The sequence below is a fragment of the Oncorhynchus tshawytscha genome, linkage group LG05, assembly GCF_018296145.1.
Source record: "Oncorhynchus tshawytscha isolate Ot180627B linkage group LG05, Otsh_v2.0, whole genome shotgun sequence".
Taxonomy (NCBI): Eukaryota; Metazoa; Chordata; class Actinopteri; order Salmoniformes; family Salmonidae; genus Oncorhynchus; species Oncorhynchus tshawytscha.
The window spans coordinates 21,252,507-21,269,739 of record NC_056433.1 but is presented as its reverse complement, the minus strand read 5'-3'; the positions used below and the strand labels follow the sequence as shown (position 1 = coordinate 21,269,739).

General features: G+C 43.1%; 1 protein-coding gene across 1 annotated transcript in view; it reads right to left on the bottom strand.

Annotated features, from left to right (window-relative positions):
* LOC112250144 (mannosyl-oligosaccharide 1,2-alpha-mannosidase IA) overlaps positions 1–17,233 on the bottom strand; it is a 174,697-nt gene that overhangs the window by 128,942 nt on the left and 28,522 nt on the right. Inside the window, exon 2 of the mRNA XM_024420035.2 lies at positions 6,551–6,647. Within this exon, the coding sequence (XP_024275803.1) occupies positions 6,551–6,647 (97 nt within the window). The remainder of the gene's footprint in view (positions 1–6,550; positions 6,648–17,233) is intronic.

The window sequence follows — 17,233 nt, the reverse complement described above, 5'->3', positions numbered from 1 at the left end:
CAGGATGTGTCTCCCGAGCATGTGCTGACCAACTGGCAAGTGTCTTCACTGATATTTTCAACCTCTCCCTGTCTGAGTCTGTAATACCAACATGTTTCAAGCAGACCACCATAGTCCCTGTGCCCAAGAACACTAAGGTAACCTTCCGACCCGTAGCACTCACGTCTGTAGCCTTGAAGCTTTGAAAGGCTGGTCATGGCTCACATCCACACCATTATCCCAGAAACCCTAGACCCACTCCAATTTGCATACCGCCCAAACAGATCCACAGATGATGCAATCTCTATTGCACTCCACACAGCCCTTTCCCACCTGGACAAAAGGAACACCTATGTGAGAATGCTATTCATTGACTACAGCTCAGGGTTCAACATCATAGTGCCCTCAAAGCTCATCAATAAGCTAAGGACCCTGGGACTAAACACCTCCCTCTGTAACTGGATCCTGGACTTCCTGATGGACCGCCCCCCCCCAGGTGGGAGGGGTAGGTAACAACACATCCGCCATGCTGATGCTCAACACAGGGGCCCCTCAGGGGTGCATGCTCTGTCCCCTCCTGTACTCCCTGTTAATTCATGACTGCATGGCCAGGCATGACTCCAACACCATCATTAAGTATGCCAATGACAATAGCGGTAGGCCTGATCACCAACAACAACGAGACAGCCTATATGGAGGTCAGAGACCTGGCTGTGTGGTACCAGGACAACAACCTCTCCCTCAACGTGATCAAGACAAAGGAGATGATTGTGGACTACAGGAAAAGGAGAACCGAGCATGCCCCCATTCTCATCAACGGGGCTGTAGTGGAGCAGGTGGAGAGCTTTAAGTTCCTTGGTGTCCACATCACCAACAAACTAACATGGTCTAAGTACACCAAGGCAGTCGTGAAGCAGCGACAACAAAACCTATTCCCCCTCAGGAGACTGAAAAGATTTGGCATGGGTACTCAGAACAACAAAAGGTTCTACGGCTGCACCATCGATTACATCCTGACTGGTTGCATCACCGCCTGGTATGGCAACTGCTCGGCCTCTGACCGCATGGCACTACAAAGGGTAATGCGTACGGCTCAGTACATCACTGGGGCCAAGCTTCCTGCCATCCAGGACCTCTATACCAGGTGGTGTCAGAGGAAGGCCCTTAAAATTGTCAAAGACTCCAGCCACCCTAGCCATGTTCTCTCCGCTACTGCATGGCAAGTGGTACGGGAGCGCAAAGTCTAACTCCAAGAGGCTTTTAAACAACTTCTATCCCCAAGCCATAAGACTCCTGAACATCTAATCAAATGGCTGCTGCTACTCTCGTTTATTATCGATGTATAGTGACTTTAATAACTCTACCTACATGTACATATTTACTCAACTAACCGGTGCGCCCACACATTGTACCGGTACCCCCTGTATATAGCCTCGCTATTGTTATTTTACTGCTGCTCTTTAATTATTTGCTACTTTTAATTCCTATTCTTATTTTGTGGTATTTTTTAATTTTTTAAATTTTTTAAACTGCATTGTTGGTTAGGGCTTGTAAGTAAGCATTTCACTGTAAGGTCTACTGTTGTATTTGGCTTTTGTGAAAAATGATATTTGATTTGAGGCTAAGGCTTAAGAGGGTGTGAACGATACTGAATGGGTGTGGACAAAGACGAGCTCACCAGTAGGTATACCAAAACATTCACAGGTCATTTTCTCAAAAGTGGGGTTAGTTTATCAACTTTCAAAGTAGAATTACTTTCCACTGTTCCTCAACTGCAGTGTATGATATACCATTTTCTAGCAAGTCTCTACTTTCATCCAAATGTGAAAAACACCATTTCACATTTTGCTACATAGGACTGAATCCAAGGTTGTGGGTCACAAATGGCTCCCTCTCACCGTGGCCCCTGGATATAATAGCCTTTGCGCTGGGTGGTTGTCAGGGTCGACGATTGTCGTGTGTGATCTCTCACACTGCTGCAGATGCCAAGAGGACTGCAGTGCCGTGTTGTGCTATGAACCATGGGACGCCCCTTCGCTAGCGTCTGTGTACCGTTATGAGAGTGGGTGACAGGAATAAATGCCAGTGTCAGTATATATTACTCCAGCTTCCCTGGCTAAATTAAGGGCGTTAATCAAATGTGGTACATAAATTCTCTGCCTGTCCTGAAGCCTTGTAGTGGCAGCAGGAGGAGAGAAGTGATGGCGGGAAAGCAGAGTATATTGCTGCAAAGCCATGAATGTTTCATCAGGCACGGGTTCTCCAGTCACCTTTGACCATAGTTGGAAACCTTTTTTCTTCCTAGTGATAAACAGCTTGAAGAAGAGTACTGTTGTCAAGCTTTGGGGCTCAAGGTGCGGCAATCAATGGCACCTTAAAGGGGTTGTAGCCTTCTCCTTTATATCCAAGAAAAAACCAATAGGCTTGGCAAGCGAGGTTGAAAACACAACCTAATTGCCTTCGTCTACTCCAGTTCTGTGGAAGTAAGCTAATGAGGCTTCCTTCTAAACAAATTAGCATTCTCAGCTGAAATCTTGCAAATAAGTTAACTTTTCTGAAAAGCAGAGAGCAATGGATCTGATGCCCCAAAATACAATGATAGAGTACAGAAAAAGCATTATGCAATGGCAATGACTTTACATCGCCGTCAAAACTCAGTGTGAATTTTAAAAATGTAACATTTAAATAATAAAGAATTTTAAATTCGATGCGGTATGCCATGTTGAATGTTCGTAAATCATCCCTTAGCATCAAAATATACCAATGACAGGTTCTTGAGAGCAAGCAATGTACAGTACTCCTGTAGAACGTGATAGTTTATGTCTAACATTCAGGTAAAACATATTTGCTTTAGATTAGCAAGAGAAAGGCCTGAAAAATACTCCAAAACAGAGAAAGCAATCTGCCATTCTGGATTCAGAGAGCTTTCGCTCATACAGGCATTTGCATATCTTAAATCCCTGATAATGAAATAGAATTTATAAAAGGGTGATTGAAATTCTAAGTTAAATATGAAAGTGTTTGAAAGATATTTCAAGAGAGTAAAAGATTAAGTAGGAGGAATTTGTATTAGGCCTTTAAATGAGGTACCATACTTCCAGAAGTGAGCGCTTGCAAAAGGTTATATGACACTCCTGTCCCTAATGGAAAGTTATGAGTGAGGAAGGAGAACATTCATGGCGTATTAGGGAGACATTTTAATTAGAATGCAAACTCTGTGTGAGATTGTAGCCCGTGTCTGAAATGACTGGTGTTATCGGTGGGGGAGAGGAGAGCTGTTCATCACAAACACAGAGACAGATAGAGAGAGACAGAGAGCTCTCCATCTCCACCACACCAGACTCCACACCTTATTTAGCACCTCTGTGAGACAGCCTGGTTTTCTGGCCCATCTGAAATCCTGTAATCACTCTACTCCCAACTGTCACAGCACAGCTCACCCACATACAGCCAATCACACACCAGAGCTCATTTACAGCCATAAAGACATTTTATCAACAGCCCAACCAAATATCCTCATTGTTCAAGTTGAATTAGACCACACAAAGAGAGGGAGGGGAGAGAAAGTGCAATGATAGTGTAGGTCTTAAAGTACATTTTACCTTCCTATTGACTTTTTGAATTCTTCTGGAAAAATCCATTTTCATAATGTACACACTACATATGGATCACGTTTAATTCAAGTCAAATATTAAAGCTGAAGTTTAACTATGTTTAACCTTTGTGAATTAAACAGAAATAGTGTTAAATACCATCCAGAATGGGCCACATCAACCAACTGCATACAGACCAGGGTGGTGGAATGATAAGCATCATTTATCCTTATTCTGAAAATGGAAGCGAGGTCATTTGAACATGGAGTATTCATTTAACTCCACAAATGGAAATCAACGATAGTGATGGCTATAACAAAGGGGTTGTAATACCTGTAAGAGGAACCAGCTGTGCTGAGTGGTTTGGAAAAATACCTGTCATTGTTCTACTTCCATTCAGCAAGTACAGCATTTTAACAAAACCCAATATGGGGGGGGGGGTCGTTATGTAGTCCAAGCCAAGCAGCGTAATACCAACCACACAGGAGGGGGTTGTTTATTTATGTTTGTGTAGAAACAAGAACACTGCAATCGTTCCATTTCCCCAGGAGTCATGCAGAGGGATACAGTCTAGTATGTCCCACATGGGACAGAGAGATAGGAAGCAGCAACACTTATTAACACACACACCCACACACCCCTTTGTCTACACCAAATCTCAGAGACTACAGAGAGACTACCGAACAATGTGCATCTATCTGGATAAATCAGTCAAGAGATACTTCTAGCAAACATATCAAAGCATAGGGAGTATTAAGAGCTTTCTCCAGTACAGAGGGGGGTGTTTACTAAAAGTTTCTCATGTGTAAAAGCAAAGGGTTTATTACTCAAAGTGTTTAGGATGAAATCCTCTGTACCAGCCAGAAAAAGTAGAGAGAAATTATTCCATCAACCATACATCTTCAAAAGAAGTCTACAGCAACACATCTTCAATAAAGTCTACAGCAACAGTGATACATCTTCAAAAGAAGTCTACAGCAACACATCTTCAATAGAAGTCTACAGCAACAGCAATAATTCTTCAATAGAAGTCTACAGCAGCAGCGATACATCTTCAATAGAAGTCTACAGCAGCAGCGATACATCTTCAATAGAAGTCTACAGCAACAGCGATACATCTTCAATAGCAGTCTACAGCAGCAGCGATACACCTTCAATAGAAGTCTACAGCAGCAGCGATACATCTTCAATAGAAGTCTACAGCAACAGCGATACATCTTCAATAGAAGTCTACAGCAGCAGCGATACATCTTCAATAGAAGTCTACAGCAACAGCGATACATCTTCAATAGCAGTCTACAGCAACAGCGATACATCTTCAATAGAAGTCTACAGCAGCAGCAATTCATCTTCAATAGAAGTCTACAGCAACAGCGATACATCTTCAATAGCAGTCTACAGCAACAGCGATACATCTTCAATAGCAGTCTACAGCAACAGCGATACATCTTCAATAGAAGTCTACAGCAGCAGCGATACATCTTCAATAGAAGTCTACAGCAGCAGCGATACATCTTCAATAGCAGTCTACAGCAACAGCGATACATCTTCAATAGAAGTCTACAGCAGCAGCGATACATCTTCAATAGAAGTCTACAGCAACAGCGATACATCTTCAATAGAAGTCTACAGCAACAGCGATACATCTTCAATAGAAGTCTACAGCAACAGCGATACATCTTCAATAGAAGTCTACAGCAACAGCGATACATCTTCAATAGAAGTCTACAGCAACAGCGATACATCTTCAATAGAAGTCTACAGCAGCAGCGATACATCTTCAATAGAAGTCTACAGCAACAGCGATACATCTTCAATAGAAGTCTACAGCAACAGCGATACATCTTCAATAGAAGTCTACAGCAACAGCGATACATCTTCAATAGCAGTCTACAGCAACAGCGATACATCTTCAATAGAAGTCTACAGCAGCAGCGATACATCTTCAATAGAAGTCTACAGCAACAGCGATACATCTTCAATAGCAGTCTACAGCAACAGCGATACATCTTCAATAGAAGTCTACAGCAACAGTGATACATCTTCAATAGCAGTCTACAGCAACAGCGATACATCTTCAATAGAAGTCTACAGCAACAGCGATACATCTTCAATAGAAGTCTACAGCAGCAGCGATACATCTTCAATAGAAGTCTACAGCAACAGCGATACATCTTCAATAGAAGTCTACAGCAACAGCGATACATCTTCAATAGAAGTCTACAGCAACAGCGATACATCTTCAATAGAAGTCTACAGCAACAGCGATACATCTTCAATAGAAGTCTACAGCAGCAGCGATACATCTTCAATAGAAGTCTACAGCAGCAGCGATACATCTTCAATAGAAGTCTACAGCAACAGCGATACATCTTCAATAGAAGTCTACAGCAGCAGCGATACATCTTCAATAGAAGTCTACATCAGCAGCGATACATCTTCAATAGAAGTCTACAGCAGCAGCGATACACCTTCAATAGAAGTCTACAGCAGCAGCGATACACCTTCAATAGAAGTCGACAACAACAGCAATAATTCTTCAATAGAAATCTACAGCAACAGCGATACATCTTCAATAGAAGTCTACAGCAGCAGCGATACATCTTCAATAGAAGTCTACAGCAGCAGCGATACATCTTCAATAAAAGTCTACAGCAGCAGCGATACACCTTCAATAGAAGTCTACAGCAGCAGCAATACCATCCACTAACAAAACAAGATTACAATTTGAGAAGACAATACAAATCATCTATTTATCGGAGCCTCCCAGCCCTACTGGTAAAGACTCCAGACAGACTCAGCGATGCTCCAGGTACCCTCTCCTCTCCCCGGCCTGGCTGGCACCACAGGATTATTGATTGATAGCTTTGACTAATTGCCAGTTTGGTCCTAATCTGTGGGGCAAGGTCAATGGCAGTGGGGTTGGGCATGAATCAGCCTTCTGGGGGATTGAAGGGGACCTGGGGACAGATACTCACCAAACAGATTGCTGGAGTGGCCTTGCTTGGAAACAGGCCTCAGCTCATTAGATCCCCAGGCGTAGCGCTTGTAACTGTCCCAGGCAAATGTCATCATCTGTGGGCAGAGGGAGAGGAAGGGGGACATGGGTGAGAAATAGGTTTAGGTCTAAGCAGATATGTGAGGGGTGATTCACTTCCTATGGGTGTTTTGGTCATTGTGGGCAGGTTTCCAGCAAAGTATTTGACAGTTTTGTTAAATAAAGAGTGTAGGCCAATTTGTGAGATTAAAGAGACTTTAGGCTATTTTATGTTGGACAACATGTTGATTAGCCTACAGATATTAACTGTGCAGGGAAGTCTGTCAATCATTTAATAAACTTTGACATTAAAACAGGAAAAATCTATAAGATGTCTCAGTTTGATGTCTTCAGTGACCCTGGTGTAACCTGAGAGACAGCGCATCCAACATTAATTCTGACATTTCCAAAAAGAATAATGACGCAAAGCTTTATGCGTCACAAGGCTGTTCTTCAAATCAGTGACTTCTGACAGTTTCTATTTTGGTCCCAGACACTATAACAGAAGCCGAATCCTCCTTAAAAATCAATGGAATCATAGCCGAGAAACCCTGGAGATTACAGGATAAATCCTTTCCTTCTCTCTCCCTGGTGACTCAACCCAGATGGAGTCAGATAAGCTGTTAAAAACAAGGACAGCTTTTCAAAGTTTTCAAATCTGAATGAAAAGGTATATTACTCACTTAAATCTATAAAAGTTGACTTTGTTGAGTGTCTGAGATTACGCTTACCATTTTAAATCGCAACACTACTGCATTTGGCTATAGCACAGTCCAACTAAGTTTTTGAAGTTAGCATAGCATATGGGAAAATTACAGGCCAGAAATAATTAGGGCTATTGAAGTGATCAATTGGAAGGGAATGGGCTTTCCGGCTGCACTAACAATGCATCCCAACACAGTGCTAGTGCCTAATTCTCTCTCTGCACAGTCATATCTCAGTTCTCCTCTGCAGGGTAGCGACTACCAGTGTGTCTAGTTTGTTGTTGGGAGGATTAGGCTGTAAGGGAGAAAAAGAGAAATATGCTGCCATTCTCTCCAGTTGATACAGAGAGACAGATTGAAGCGGAAATCCCCCTCGAGCAAAAGATGAGACCAGACAGAGATTAAAATAATGTTTTCTCCAGGAATCTCAGACGCTCAGATCCACATAGGGAGATGGGATCAACTGCACGCTGTCTATTGAAAATCACTAGCAAAACCATCTAAGTGGATGAGGATAGCCACGATATCCCTGTTATCCCCATATCCTATGAGACAAATCTTTAGAGAATCAAGGGACAGAAACAATACAGTCCCTCTTAAACGGAGCAGTGGGCCGTGAGATATTACTCATTGGTTTACAGATTAGTATTTTCTGGAGAGTTTTGTGAGATTGACACTTCTTTCTGCGATACTTAATCAAGCGAAGAATAACAAGAACACCAAACACAACGGCAAAAGTGTTTATTAATGATGTCTGCTCTTCCTGATATGTGAACACCATAGCAACCACTGCGTTCTCTCTTGGTTACCTCCGGCATTTCTAATGATGAGATGATAATGCACACGCTATAGTCTCCAAGATGGAAAGATTGAGTGTTAAAAAGTAAATTGTTCGTGCCAGATAGAAGACATGAATTAGGAGGACATACCCTTCACAGTCAGAATAGTTTAGCCTAAGTTTGAGTCTGTGTTTGGCTCAGACCATCATGGAAAGTCCACTGTATAGGCTTAAGATTGTGGGAGAAACTTCGAGAGGGGCTCATAGTGTTGTTTATGGAAAGGCACCTCTCACCCTTTTCCCCCCTGATAAAATGTACCCAGCTCCACTACGCCTGGGCCTAAACAAACAGCCCCAGAACAACTCCTCATCCCTCTGTTAAAGGGCCCGCCTGTAGAGAATGCTGGTAGGAAGTAATTTACAGCACAGCGTGGACTCCCCATACCAGCCAGCAGTCTCCTACGGAAATTAGATTAGTTTATCGACTCCCACATAGAGAGGAAGAGAGAGAGATCTTGGCTCAATGAGTCCGGGGTTTAATTTACCCCGAAACTCTGGGCTCCACTCCCTCGTAGCCTCTCGGCGCTCACACCTTACTCTTAGACAACAGTGGTCCTGCTGAGGGGACGCCAGCAACAAGCCAGCGGTTCTGTTGGTTGGTGTAGCTAGTAGCTAGGCGACTGGGAGCCGGAGCCATTTGTCAGAGCCACTGAATTAGAAGCTGTGGAGAGATGAGAGGCATTGAACACAGGGCTGTATTGATTCTCATTCAGTAGTGCTAGGATTTGTTTGCAATAGAAAGCAGCAGGCTGTTCTGGTGGACTATTCCCTAATGGGAAAGGTTTTGTTCACTGTGGGTTACCTGTCTCCATCCAGACAGCTCTATTTTCAGCCTCCAGCACAAAGCCTCGTCTTCCCGCAGCGTGGTCTGACTGGAGGCACAGGAACCGGCACAGCCAAGAGAGTTCTGCTCCTGCTCAGAAGGAGCGCCAGCCTCCCTGATTTACAAGGCTGTAATTGCTTTTCCAGTCAGGGTTTAATGCAAGCGTTTGAGTCAAAATGTAATCTCGTCATTCGTGGCTCTCTCGTGCTCTCTGCATGCTGTCTGTTGGCGGGCGGATCAGTGGCAGAAGCTCTCCCATTGTTTACTGCCGGCATTGTCTAGTCCAAAGACGTCACGGCAATACTGGAATGAGGTGACAGCCCAGATGTGATTACCGCAGCGACAGCGGGTGTCCAGGGGGGGGGGGCGTTGGAGTTGAGGGAGAACATGTATCTTCTGCAGTGAGAAACAAACAAACTCAGTGCAGCAGAAATCATGCTGGCATATCACTATGGTTCTCCTATATGGCATCTACAGGTGCCCTGGGGGTGCAGAGTAGGGGATGGGCACGGTTATTAAAACATTTGAATATCCAAACGGACGTTAGTATTCAAACACGTGTGTGAGTGTATTTTTTTCTTGGCCTATTTTATCAATGAAAAAGCATTGGTCTTAATTAAATGAAATGATCCTTGTGATCCTTAAATGATCCCTGCTGAGTATTTAGCCCTCCAGTCAGCCCTGCCAACAAACAGTATGCCATTTCCCCCCCTTCAAATAGCTATTACAGGCACATACCAAAAAGAGGACCTGACACAGATCAATGCCAAACTCTGACCAGAAAAAGTTTTTGTAACTTAAATCAAAATTCTGCTTCACTGTTGCCGTTAGCCAAAAACTACCGGAGAAAAGCAGCCTGCCCGCTGTTGTACTGCCCTCGGCATTTGCGTCAATCTGATTGGTCAAGAGAGTCGAGAGCAATTTGTTAGATTCTTTTGAATTTCGACTAACCGGATATCCCACAAAATGTCATGACATTATTTGAATAGTGAAATCATTTCAAATGCCCACCCCTATTGCAGAGCTTTGTCGTCAGGTAACACATGCCTGTACTCAAATACAGGGCTCTGAGGAGATAAGAGACAGAGAGACTTCTGAATGACTGTGCTTGGTCTCACAGATCAGAGGGTGTTTACGCAGCAGAGACAACTCTTTGACCTGCTGAGCCAGGCTAGATCTATGCAGGAGAGTCAGTCAGAAGGGACCTGAAAGTGGAGCTGGGAATAGTGTGTTTTTCTGTGTGTTAAGAGGATTAACCTCCCTCAGTGTGTTGTCCTTCTAAGACGGTAGGGAGGGGACAGAGCAGATCAAGGGCAGATGTCTATTGATTCATAAACAGCCCCAAGGGAGTGCTTTATTTTCTATAGGCCTACATACTGTAGGGTTGGTTGGAGAGTCAAGGGATCATGTGAGGACAAAACAGGGATGGTAGAGTGAAACTACCAACAGAACCACAAAGTCTGTGAATCACATGACTCATAACTGGCTATTCAAAAAGGCAAAGGAATCAAAGGGCTAAGCCTAATCATTAAAAACTATTCCTGCCCTCATGTCCGTTTCCATCCCCTAGCAGCATGTCCTCCATGTTCCTCTCATCGTTTCCCTGCTCTATTCTCTCTGCTGACCAGCCTGGAACATTCAGCTAGTTTGGGGAACCTGGGAAATAATCATCTGTTTGCCAAATTTCCATTTCCCTTATTCCCTGCTGTCAGACCACCCCCCTCATCCCATATTGAGGACTCTCAGAGCAGTGTGTGAAGGAAAGCAGAACTATGATGTGGAGAACGAACAAATAGAATTAATTAAAACAGGCTTGGAAGCTCTAACTCTGGCAATTCGACTAGTAAACTCACGGGTACACTCACAATGGTTGCCTGGTATTGTGATGCAATAATTTCCATTGTATTCTGGAGTGTTCTATCAACTGATAGTCCCAGTCGGTATTAGATAGAACGTCACGGCCAAGGCCTGTGGGGAAAACAACCTGTGGTTACCCCATTGGCTCACAGCAAATACTTGGCCTTTTTCAAAAACAATTTTATTGTTGTCTGCTTGCTTTAGTAAATTACAAAACTACATTTAAAAAAGTACAATGTCTAAACATAACTTTTCAACATTGCCTGAACCTGAGTGTTCTCACTACTCAGAAAAAACGTAACATTGTAGGGCTCATGCCCCTTTTCATGATGGTGCTAGCAGCCATGTGAGTAAGCGAGTGCTAGCTAGCTTTTACAATGGGGGTCAATAGGAAAGAGGTTGAGGGAAATGTCTTATTATTACGTGAATATCAAGTCGGGGTATGCTGGATTGCCATGGTAATGTAGAATGTTCATTCAAATGATGTGGCTCATGCAATGGAATGTATGTTTTGTAATGTTAGTTGAGTTCAATCAACAAATCAGAGCACAAATTGAAGGGTACACTTCCTGCTTTTACTTCCTGGCATGAGTTCAGGTTAAAAATATACAGGATTCTAATATCCCATAACTCTTTCTGCCACTATTCAACAAGTGACCAGCTTCTGCAGTTGGAATGACTGGTAGCAGCACAGAAAGTTTGCCATCAAAGTGAAAAATCAAACACTATTGTAGTGAATTTCAGATAACTATTCAGTGAACACATAGTATAACTGCTTTACTATCATTCTATTCATTTAGATGTTTTGAAAACAATCTACAGCCACTCTATTCATTCTATTTCTATAGTGTAGGAGCTCAGTGCCTTGGATGTTTCTGAAGGAGACGAGAGACAGATAGACAGAGACAGACAGTGCCGGCAGCAGACACAGAACACAGGGCTCAGGACAAGCAGCTGTAGGACAGGCGAGTTGGAGAAGATCCTCTTAGCAGAGCTTTTTTTTGCCTGGCTGAAGCTAATATGAACTATTGGAGGTGACAAATGTAGACCTTTGTTTCTTTGACTACTTGAATACAACTTGGAAGCCAATATAGTCAGTCCAGAGAGCGCTGCTGATAGGCGATATAGCTAATGGGAGTACAGCACAAAGAACTGCTTGCTTGAGAGCACTGGACGTGTAGCCTATTCTTTGAACATTAAAAGTGCATATGATGAAATCACTGAAATCATTATGTAAATGCAGCCAAGCATAGAAATCTAAATCATCGGCAACATGACTGTAGATGGCTATTTTCTCTGGAGGATCAGGTTAGTGAAACTTTAAAGGGAGGGAAGTCTCACTGCTGTTTCATGATGGATCTCCACTTCTGCAGCACACCCTAAAATCTATTTTCCTCATCTCCAGCGTCTCATGCACATTCAGTACCTTATCCTCTCTGCCCGGCACGAATCACCTATTCCCACAAGGAGCCTCACAGGACCAACTACGCTCAGCATCACTAATTCATAATATTCCCACCAGCCCCTGACAACTTCACAGGGAGCCATGCCGTATGTGGCCCAAAACCACAGGGAGCCATGCCGTATGTGGCCCAAAACCACAGGGAGCCATGCCGTATGTGGCCCACAACCACAGGGAGCCATGCCGTATGTGGCCCACAACCACAAGGAGCCATGCCGTATGTGGCCCACAACCACAGGGAGCCATGCCGTATGTGGCCCACAACCACACGGAGCCATGCCGTAGGTGGCCCAAAACCACACGGAGCCATGCCGTATGTGGCCCAAAATCACAAGGAGCCATGCCGTATGTGGCCCACAACCACATGGAGCCATGCCGTATGTGGCCCACAACCACACGGAGCCATGCAGTATGTGGCCCACAACCACAGGGAGCCATGCAGAATGTGGCCCACAACCACAGGGAGCCATGCAGTATGTGGCCCACAACCACAGGGAGCCATGCAGTATGTGGCCCACAACCACAGGGAGCCATGCAGTATGTGGCCCACAACCACAGGGAGCCATGCCGTATGTGGCCCACAACTACAAGGAGTCCCAACTACACAGTGTATGATGTTAGGGGCTGCTGGGAACTGAATTGTTGTAGAGAATAGCATTAGCATAGCCTAGCACCACTCCCCATTAAATCCATTCTTTGTTTGCGCACCTTGCACAGGAAGATAAACACCTTTAAAACAAAATGCCACATTTCCATCAATGTCCTTATCATCTGTAATAAGACTAAGTGAACAAATAGCAGTCAAAGACAGCCATCTTGGCCGTGACATTGGGCTAGTGAGTGAGAGAGACAAGCACAAGAAGCAACAGCTCCTGAAAGTCAGCTATGCTCTTAGTGTAGTTAAAACCAGTCTGCAGGAGCACAAGTCTTCAGCAACAGACAATAACAATATCTGTGTCATTGTTTTCACTCTGGGGTCTAGTAAACAAGACTGCAGCCTCTTGTCAGGATCATCATGTATCCCAGTTAGCCAGGTTGTACAGCCTTCCAGAGTCTTCACCAGATTAGAAGGCAGTAAGCTGTTCATCCCATTCCTCAATCAATTCCCAGCATGGCACTGCTTCTGCTGCCTCCCACCTGCTCCACACACAGACCACACTAGCCACACACAGACCACACTAGCCACACACAGACCACACTAGCCACACACAGACCACACTAGCCACACAATCTGTTCACATCAAGGAGGGGAGGAGCTTTCACTGCTCTGTGTGTGTTGTATATGCTACATTATGCAAGCTGTAATGTGAGAGAGTCCCTGCATGAACATGTTTTTCCCTTGACACACGTTCAAGCACACACTGATTCAAGGCTGTTACGGAACAACAGATGCGGGCTAATTGAAGGAAACATAATCTAATTGTGGAAGAATTCATCAAACACAGAACAGAAAGTGTCCCCCAGGACAGTCCAGGTAGGTACTGTAGGAGAGTCTCAGAGAAGCCCTCAGATGAAGCATGGTGTCCCAATGGAGATGGATTCACACCAGTGTGGTGGATCAGAATGGTACAGGTATCCTTTTGATGTAATTATACCTGCTATTCCCCTCTATTTTATTGCATTCCGTGTTTCATTGCTGTGTGTGTTGGGCAATTCCACGATAAAGGAATGGCGCTGAGACTCAGATTTTTCACTTAAAATGTATGCCAAACAAAAGACTGATTTCAAAGTCTAATAAACCATACAACTCTATGCACAAGGACCACTTTTAACAATTTACACTGAAAATTTTACAAAAACACTGGAAGAACTGTGCAGATGCAAAGTTTGGCAACACCATTTTGGTCAAATCTCCCTCAGTTTTTAGGCATCCATGTTTTCCCAAAACTCTAAAATATCTGCTCCCAATGAAGATTCAACTACGTCTGCAGAAAGAATAGGGTGTCAGCTATGACATCACACACTGACTTTGAATCTATTTTGGCTATTTAACTACAGTACATGAAGTGGATTTACACCCTGTAACGGAATTGCGGTAACCGAATTTCATCATGGGTCGATAGAGGTCGACCGATTATGATTTTTCAACGCCGATACCGATTATTGGAGTGCCAAAAAAAAGAGTACCAAAAAACACATCGACAACAGCTACCCTCGAAGCATCATTACCCATCGCTCCACAAAAGCCACAGCCTTTGCAGAGCAAGGGGAACAACTACTGCAAGTCTCTTTGAAATGCTATTAGCGCGCACCCCGCTAACTAGCTAGCCATTGCACATCGGTTACACCAGCCTAATCTTGGGAGTTGATAGGCTTGAAGTCAAACAGGGCAATGCTTGAAGCATTGTGAAGAGCTGCAGGCAAAATGCACGAAAGTGCTGTTTGAATGAATGCTTACGAGCCTGATGCTGCCTACCATCGCTCAGTCAGACTGCTCTATCAAATATCAAATCATAGACTTAATTATAAGTCTAAATATTGTGGTTACATTGCACAACCTTCAATTTTATGTCATACTTACGTAAAATTCGGGCAAATTAGTTTGCAACGAGCCAGGCGGCCCAAACTGTTGCATATACCCTGACTCTGCATGCAATGAATGCAAGAGAAGTGACACAATTTCACCTGGTTAATATTGCCTGCTAACCTGGATTTATTTTAGCTAAATATGCAGGTTTAAAAATATATACTTCTGTGTATTGATTTTAAGAAAGGCATTGATGTTTATGGTTAGGTACACGTTGGAGCACCGACAGTCCTTTTTCGCGAATGCCCACCGCATCGATTATATGCAACGCAGGACATGCTAGATAAACTAGTAATATCATCAACCATGTGTAGTTAACTAGTGATTATGATTGATCAATTGATTGTTTTTTATAAGATAAGTTTAAATGCTAGCTAGCAACTTACCTTGGCTTCTTACTGCATTCGCGTAACAGGCAGGCTCCTCGTGGAGTGCAATATAGTTAGAGTGTTGGACTAGGTAACTGTAAGGTTGCAAAATTGAATCCCTGAGCTGACAAGGTAAAATTCTGTCATTCTGCCCCTGAACAAGGCAGTTAACCCACCGTTCGTTCCTAGGCCGTCATTGAATATAAGAATGTGTTCTTAACTGACTTGCCTAATTAAATAAAGGTGTTTTAAAAAATAAAATAAGTTGTCCAAAAATACAGATTTCCGATTGTTATGAAAACTTGAAATTGTCCCCAATTAATCGGTCATTCCGGTTAATCGGTCAAAATCTAGTCCCTGATTTGTACTACACAGAAATGCATAATTAAGGATATGAATGTCATTCTCTTCATGGTGATGTATCCTAAATGGGTACACAAAAAGGTATACATTTGCATGTTTGAGAATTATTCTACCCACTGGCTATTATTTTAAATGAGCTCTGCCTTCAAACAAGACCAAATTTGGTTGGTCCGGACCAAATCTGAACCAATCATAGACATCTGTGTTTCACAAGTTTGAATCTCAAAGTACAGCACAGTAGAGCTCAGTACAATAGAGTTCAATACAGTATATTTAGGTACAGTAGAGTACATTATAGAGTACTCAACTCTAGTGTGCTCTACTGTGTACTGTACTCTACTATCCTTTACTGTATCAGTGTTTTCCACTAGCGCCGGCTGTAAGACTAATTTTCAGCTGGGTATGTTTTCCACTTAAATTAACTAGGCTACTTTTCAATTTGCCAGTCAGAAAAGAGTCTGCTGAGCCCTCTTCCGCTAAAATGAATGATATGCATCTTCTAGCATCTATTGATAGGACAGTCGCCTGTCAGTCACAGAGTGAGCGATGACAGGGAAACACTGCTGGTGTGACAGTCTGCTGTCTGTCCCGTCTCTTGGTGCCTGGGTGTGGTATCTTGTGTCAAATGTACTTGCGCTGAGGGAGAGAGAATGAATGTGCATATGTCCCATATAATCTGGTAATGATGAGTTGAAATCCACCTATTGTGTTCATTTATTTTCTTTGGCATGCAGGGTCTGACATTAAGGGGCCAGTAAAAACGTGTCAGTTGGGCCTGTGGATCTCGTAACTTTCACCCCATTTTTGCATTCCAGTTCCAGATTTACCTGCTCTGTCGCAGTCTACCATTGAAAATCATTGAAGACTAAACATGCACATTTCATGCTATTTGTATTTGAGCAATATGATTGGCCACTCTCTTCTCGAGCATTACATGAGCTGATGCAGTCACACAGCACACGCAAGCTGGCATCAATCATCACCCATCAATCTACTCGCTGAGCTTATTTATTTTAGGTAAAGTGATTTGCCAATGTAAACGTTCAATAGTGAACATGCTAGCAATATGCTGGCTATGGTTTATAGTCTACACAAAGAAAGCTACAAAAAGACATCTAGAGTTCATCTTGGCCAGTCTACTGTAGCCATGTCGATATCTCTTTGGGAACGTCTGTCTTAAAGGGGCAGCGTCCTATTTTCTAATCTTCTCAAAAAACGACATAAAATGAATGCAAACGTTACAAGCAAAATATAGAATAGAAAATGATTTGCATTGCTAAATTATATAACACAGGCATTGTTTTAAGATGGTCATACCAATGATTATTTAGCATTTTAGGAACCCTTCAGGTATAAAAGCTTGACTAGTTTAAAAAAGGTGTCGAACTGACTGAATAAAGTATCTCATATATCCTTGCCATTCATAAATCATAAAATGTAGTTATATGTCCATGGTTTCACATCGGGACAAGTAAGCTAAAGATCTCGTTTGTATTTTCGATACGAAGTCCATCAGGACATGCCAGAGAGTGATGTTAAAGTGAGTGATTTGTCAGTAGCCTACTGAATTGCATCATTAAGAGAGTTGTTCATTTGGCTTCCTTACTTGCACAATGGTAGGCTTTCGGTGAATGTCAGCAGATAAATGATATAAACATTCGACGAAGATGGTGAATCCCCCT